The 6,000-nt window shown below is 39.0% G+C and overlaps 1 protein-coding gene across 6 annotated transcripts in view; it reads right to left on the reverse strand.

The window, feature by feature from the left end:
• The window catches only part of CCDC25 (coiled-coil domain containing 25), a 41,761-nt gene extending 36,087 nt beyond the window's left edge, over nucleotides 1-5,674 (reverse strand). The window contains exons 1-2 of one of the 6 annotated variants that reach the window (XM_081269276.1): nucleotides 5,519-5,671; nucleotides 958-1,005 (exon numbers count right to left, since the gene is read on the reverse strand). In XM_081269276.1, the coding sequence (XP_081125402.1) occupies nucleotides 958-1,005; nucleotides 5,519-5,546 (76 nt within the window). In that variant the 5' untranslated portion in view covers nucleotides 5,547-5,671. Of the gene's footprint in view, nucleotides 1-917; nucleotides 1,006-5,518 lie in introns of all 6 variants that reach the window. The other 5 variants (XM_081269278.1, XM_081269280.1, XM_081269279.1 and 2 more) reach the window with 5 other exon arrangements.
• Nucleotides 5,675-6,000: the final 326 nt, after the last annotated feature.

Below are 6,000 nucleotides of genomic sequence, written 5' to 3' on the forward strand. Positions count from 1 at the left end.
TAGCAAATAGTAAATAGTACAGGTATTTTCTGTAAATTTTTGTTCTAGTTAAAGGAATATGTACAGCAAGATATAATTTTTTATGTACTTCATACTGAGGAAAGTAGTCAACAAGTTTAAAAAAATTGTTAACATTTCATGACTTAGAAAGAACATCTTCAACCAACAGATAAGTTTCCATGAATCGTTAAGTTGTTAAAAAAAAAAAAAAACCACAGAAAATGCTTTCTTCAAAGTCCGAATCACAAGCCAGGTGCGATGGCAGTGGCTCAGGAGTCTGAGGAAGGAGGATCACAAGTTCAAAGCCAGCTCAGCAATAGCAAGGCGCTAAGCAACTCAGTGAGACCCTGTCTCTAAATAAAATACAAAATAAGGCTGGGGATGTGACTCAGTGCCCCTGAATTCAATACCTGGTTCTCCCCGAAAAAAGTCCAAATCACTATTTTTTATTTGATCTAAATTAGTACATGCTAACATGATTCATGTTACTCTAAGCCAAATGACACAAGACTCTTCAGTTTCTAATCAGCTATACAGTCAAATTAATTCTAATATTATCTGATATGATTAAATTCTAGGAGGAGTTCCTTAAAATGGGTGTGATAAATTCTCAAAAGCTGACTTATCAAAGTAGTTGAAAACTCATATCCTGTGCAATCTAAAGAAAACTGATCTCATAGAAGGAAGCTATAGGTTACCAGAGACTGGGGAAGATAGGAGAGATTGGTCAACAGATGCAATGGATAAGCTATGTAACCCCTATTTGATCATTATACAATGTATATATGTATTAAAATATAACACTGTGCCCATAAATATGCACAATTATTATCTGTCAATTAAAAATTTAAAAATTAATTAAAATTAAAAAAGAAAACTCATCCAATAAATGGGGGTCCAGGGACAACAACACTTACCTGCTGGAAATTTCAAAATCAAATGCTTTTGAAAACTTACTTTCATATTTATCCTTTCCCATGTAAATAGTGTAAGTAGATGAATTAACTATGACAAAACAAACATAAAAAAAATTAGATACTTTTATCATCAAAAACCTGTTTCATGGGGAAAAGAAGTGATAAATGCTCAGATTAGGGGTTGGCAAATCATGGCCCATGGGTCAAATCTGGCCCACCACCCATTTTTGGATAGCCCTCTAGCTAAGAAAGACATACATTTTTAAAGGGCTGACAAAAAGGAAAACAAAGATTAAGCTCTAGAGACTGTGTATGGCTCAAAGAACCTAAAATATTTACTATCTAGCCCCAAAATGAAAAGATTGTCAATCCTTATTAAACAATCACTTTCCCACTTTCTAAGGAACATAGTTCAATGGCAATTTCCCATACCTTTCTTTGCCTTCCTTAAAAGTTAAAATAAATAAATAAATAAAACAAACTACACCACAAACATTTAAAGACAGTTTCCTATAGTTGGCCAACTTTTATTTAGCATAATAATATGCCCCAGCTATGCCTCAGACAAACAAATTCCCACTACCAGGGCATAGTGGTGAGCATCTGTGTTTTTTCAAAGACTTCCAAGTACATCCTAATACGAAGTCAGGGTTAAAAAACATTATCCTAAATCAAACAGAATATTCTGGGTATGTTTAAGAATGACATTTTTCTTACTGAGGTAATGTGTTTTAATACAGGCATCCTTGATCAGGAATAAAACAAGTTTTCTGTTGAAACTGCAACCGATACTGGGTTTCTAAACTTGTTTGATCCTACTGGATCTAAACTTATAAAGTAATATTCAGTCTACAAAGCCTGAGAGGATTTGTGGGTGCAGGGTTGGTTGGGCTGGAGAATTTAGAGAACAGAAAACAGACATATATGTAAGCTTGAAAGGCCAGGAAGCAATACTCTTTCATATAAATCCTTATATCAGAGATTGCTTCTTCTTCTTAAATTATCAATACTAGTTGCTTTTCTTGGGGAGGGAAAACTCCCAATTCCACCGGTTAGCATTTGTAATGACTATAGTCCATAGTAGTTGAAAGACAACTTAAAAGAGGGAACGTTTGCATCGACTAGTTGACAGGAACACCTACTTGTCTGATGGAGCATTATATTAGTGCAATAAGGCCTCAGCATGTCACGTAACAAATGAAGACTAGGAATAAAACTAAACTGTTTCTCAGGTTCCCTCTACACAGCCTGGCAATATTTAATGTGTATACTCTTGTATTTCCATAATGTTACTGCTAGGAGTACATTCTACTGAAATACTCCACCAGGCAATGATGTTCATGTTATAACCTAAGAATAGCAGAAACTGGTTAAATATACTATAGAATGTCCTTAAAATACCACGGGCCCATTAAAGAAGAAATTAAGTGGCAGAATAGTATTTCTGTGAATCTAGATGTAAGATTCAATTTGTAAAAAATAAATGAATATATAATGGTGTCCACATACAGATGTTTACAAATATGTTTATATACACATTTTGTTTATGTGTATGAATATACATAAGTTAATAATAGTTATCTTAGGTAGCTTGCTTATAAAGTATACACAGGGCCTTTGTAACTGGAACAAAAATAATTTTTAAAATAACTGAAATAAAAGTTACAACTTAGGCCAAGCTAAGTTAGAAACAAAAAAATGAGAGGAATGTCCTGATGGTTCATCTATTAAAGAGGTGATTAGGAATATGACTGCATCAAATTCATACTACAAAGCATTCTGCAAAATAATTCTTCAATTCAAAATTCAAGACTATCTGATTTATGGGCCCACAGACTACCTATACTTGCTAGAAATACAGTAAGACAAATATTTCATTGTTCCATTATAAAAGAGTATATAAAGAATAAAAATCACGCAGACTCTAGCCAAAGATACTACTGTTGGAAAGGGAAAAACAACAACAACAAAAAAACCTTCTACAGATTTCCCATTTTTATGCAGTTAATCTTTAGCTGGTTGAAATAACCTTTAGCTTATGCATACCAACTAACTTCTGACTATTCTGTATGTTCAACTTTTTTCCTATATTGGAAATATGTAAAGTTTTACCATAATTTTCCTGGAAAAGTTATTTTCACATTAACTTGACAATTTTCAATGATCTGCTGCCAACTTTAATTTTATTAGAATTAGCCCAAATATTTTTCCAACAGGAAGCAGTTCTGACCTTAAAATGGAAGTCACTGACATAACAGGATCCACAAATCTGCCAAAGTATGCTGTTCTACTGAGGGCTCTTGTGCATACACAATTAGCACTTAAAAGGAGTTTAGAATATTTTAAAGGAAATAAAGCAGCTAGTGTGAAACATATTTAGCAACCTTTATTCCCTGGCTGCATTGTTTATTCTGCTGCGGGTCTAGAATGGATGTCTATTGTGTTGGGGAGTCTCATGAGTAAAGAAGCCATAAAGAGTATGAACTTATACTCAAGAAGGATGAAAATGCTCAGCAGCTTACAATACTAGTATTGTAAGTTTTTATTTATTTACAGGTTTAAATAATAATAAGACTCAAAAGATCAAATCTACAGAGGCAGAGAAATAGCTTATGGCAGGCACGGAAGTCTAAACTGTGAGAAAAGTAACGATGTGACAATATGATGGAATGGGACAAGCAGAAGGCTGGAAGTTATAACTTCCCTGGGATTCAATTTTCCTCATCTCTAAAAGCAAAGTACACCCTATCAAAACCCACGCAAACAATATAGTGCTAACTTAAAGCTCACTTTTTAATTCACATAGGAGAGAAGCCTTTATATGTAAGCAATATATGTATGTTCCACTTACTATCAAAGGCATGCATGAATTCACACCTGAGAATATGTAAGTAATGAGGGAAAGTCTTCACTCAATTCAGTCCTTTCACATGCTCAAAAGAATTCACACTGGAGAGGAACCCTGAATAAAGAATGTGGGATGCTTCACTATGGCAAGACTTTTTCAGTACTCCTGAGAATGCCAAGGGGAGAGAACTTATATTAACACAAAGCATGTGGGAATGACTATAGTCAGATCTATTCAATTCAAAGATGTAAAGGAAGGCACTACCTTCGACAGAAGAGATATGCAAAAGTCTTCAGTGATTACTTGTGAAAATGCACACTACATTGAAAATCTGAGAATGTGAAAAATACAAGACCGCTGTCAGTTGTAACAAGTAGTTTCAATATCTCCTGAAACTTCCTAATGTAAGGAAGTCATATTGAATCTAAGTGGTAGGAAGAGCCTGATACAAAGTAATTTGTAGGGGCTAGGGTTTGGCTCAGCGGTAGAGCACTTGCCTAGCATGTGTGAGGCACTGGGTTCAATTCTCTGCACCCCATATAAATAAATGAAATAAAGGCCAATTGACAACAAAGTAATTCGTATCGAAAGAAATGACAGAAGTTTTATATATGTATGTATACGTATACACACACACACACACACACACATATACTATGTGTGTGTTTAGCAGTGGTTCATTCTTGAAGTACATCTCTGGAGAATACATTTCCTCATTTTTCCTTGTGAAAAGAAACATGACAGTGCATCATGTTTTGTTTAAACAAGAGTGGATGACTTTTATAGGTCATGTTTATTTTACTCAAAGCAGGTAATAAAATTGGGATTAACCCAGAAAATAAAATAGAAGCTCCCCTTTTACAAGTAAGCATGGGGTAGCAACAGAGTGCTATGAGTAAGACATAAAATGCCATTATTTGACTCAACATCTATTGAGAACAATTATGATGAGTGAGGCACTATGCGAAGTCAAGCCCCTGTCCTCCAGGGGCTTACAGTCTACCTCAAACTGATAGCATTTAACGCCATGAGACAAATGCGGTGCAAAAGGAATACGTGGGATGTTAAGGGGGGTCCCAGAAGAGATAAACAATTCCTGGACGCTAGGTTAGGAAAGGCATCTTGGGAAAGATATTCAGAGCTATCTTAATAGAATAAGAATTAACTTATTCTAGACAAAAGGAACAACATGTGCACAGAAACTAAATGGAGCTATACCATTTTGGCAAGCACCCTTTCTTTGCCTGCCAAAACCAAATCAGGAGCATGGTGTCACTTTTCAAAAACCGGAATATCGACTCTTGCCCAGTGAGTGGCTGCTATCGACATTCCAGTCTACTGCTCCGCGCTGGAGAGTAAGGTGCATTTCCTGTAATAGTCGCTCACCGACGTCTCCTTCTCAATGGGAAGCACTGCCAGACTGCAGCCAGGATGAAGGCCACAGGAGCAGGGGAGAGGCTCGGCGTGCGGGGACCTGAGGATGCCCACGAACTCTGCCCAACTCCAAGGAGCACCGGACTGAGGGACGAGGACGATTCCCGGCCGCAAAGACCGCAAGGGCACAGCCCCTCCGCGCCCTCCCAGCCCTGACCTGGGGACACCCGGGGACGCCAGGGTAGCCGAAGGGACCAGTGCGCAGGGGGACCGAAGGGGAGCCGTCGCCGAGGAGGCGCCACAGGACCGCGTCCAAGGAAGCGGCAGCCTCCACAGCCAGCTGCCGGCAGGGACCCGCGAAGGCGCGGCGCCCACTCACCGCTGCTGCTAGTGAAGTAGAACACCATGATCCCGACGGCCGTGCGACTACCCCAGAACCCAGCAGCAGGAGTCAAATCGCGAAGCTCAGGACACCAGAAGCGCGGCGCCCGCCGGCTCCCCGGAACTCCCGCGCGCACTTCCGGCGGACATAAGGTCGCGTCATAACGCCGTCCCGTGGGCGCCATCTTTAATCCTGGCGCGGCGGCGTGGTATTAGCCGGGCGCCAGTCACCTGAGGGTTGAGGAAGGGAGGAGGGAGGCAGAACAACTTGTGGTTAGAAAACTCGACGTCTTCTTTAAAGTCTAAAAGGAAAAACGCTATTGGCAGATCTTTCCAGAGCCTACGTCCAGTGCGCATTCGTATCTAGAGGGATATTTATAGATTTTAAACGCCTCCCCTCAACCTTTCCTGGGCTTCAGGAAAGCAAAAACTGCTTTTTCACAGCAAGGGGTATGCTGATCACACAGTGTGGTGCCTAAT

Source organism: Spermophilus citellus (genome assembly GCF_964194105.1).
Source record: "Spermophilus citellus genome assembly, chromosome: 16".
NCBI lineage: Eukaryota > Metazoa > Chordata > Mammalia > Rodentia > Sciuridae > Spermophilus > Spermophilus citellus.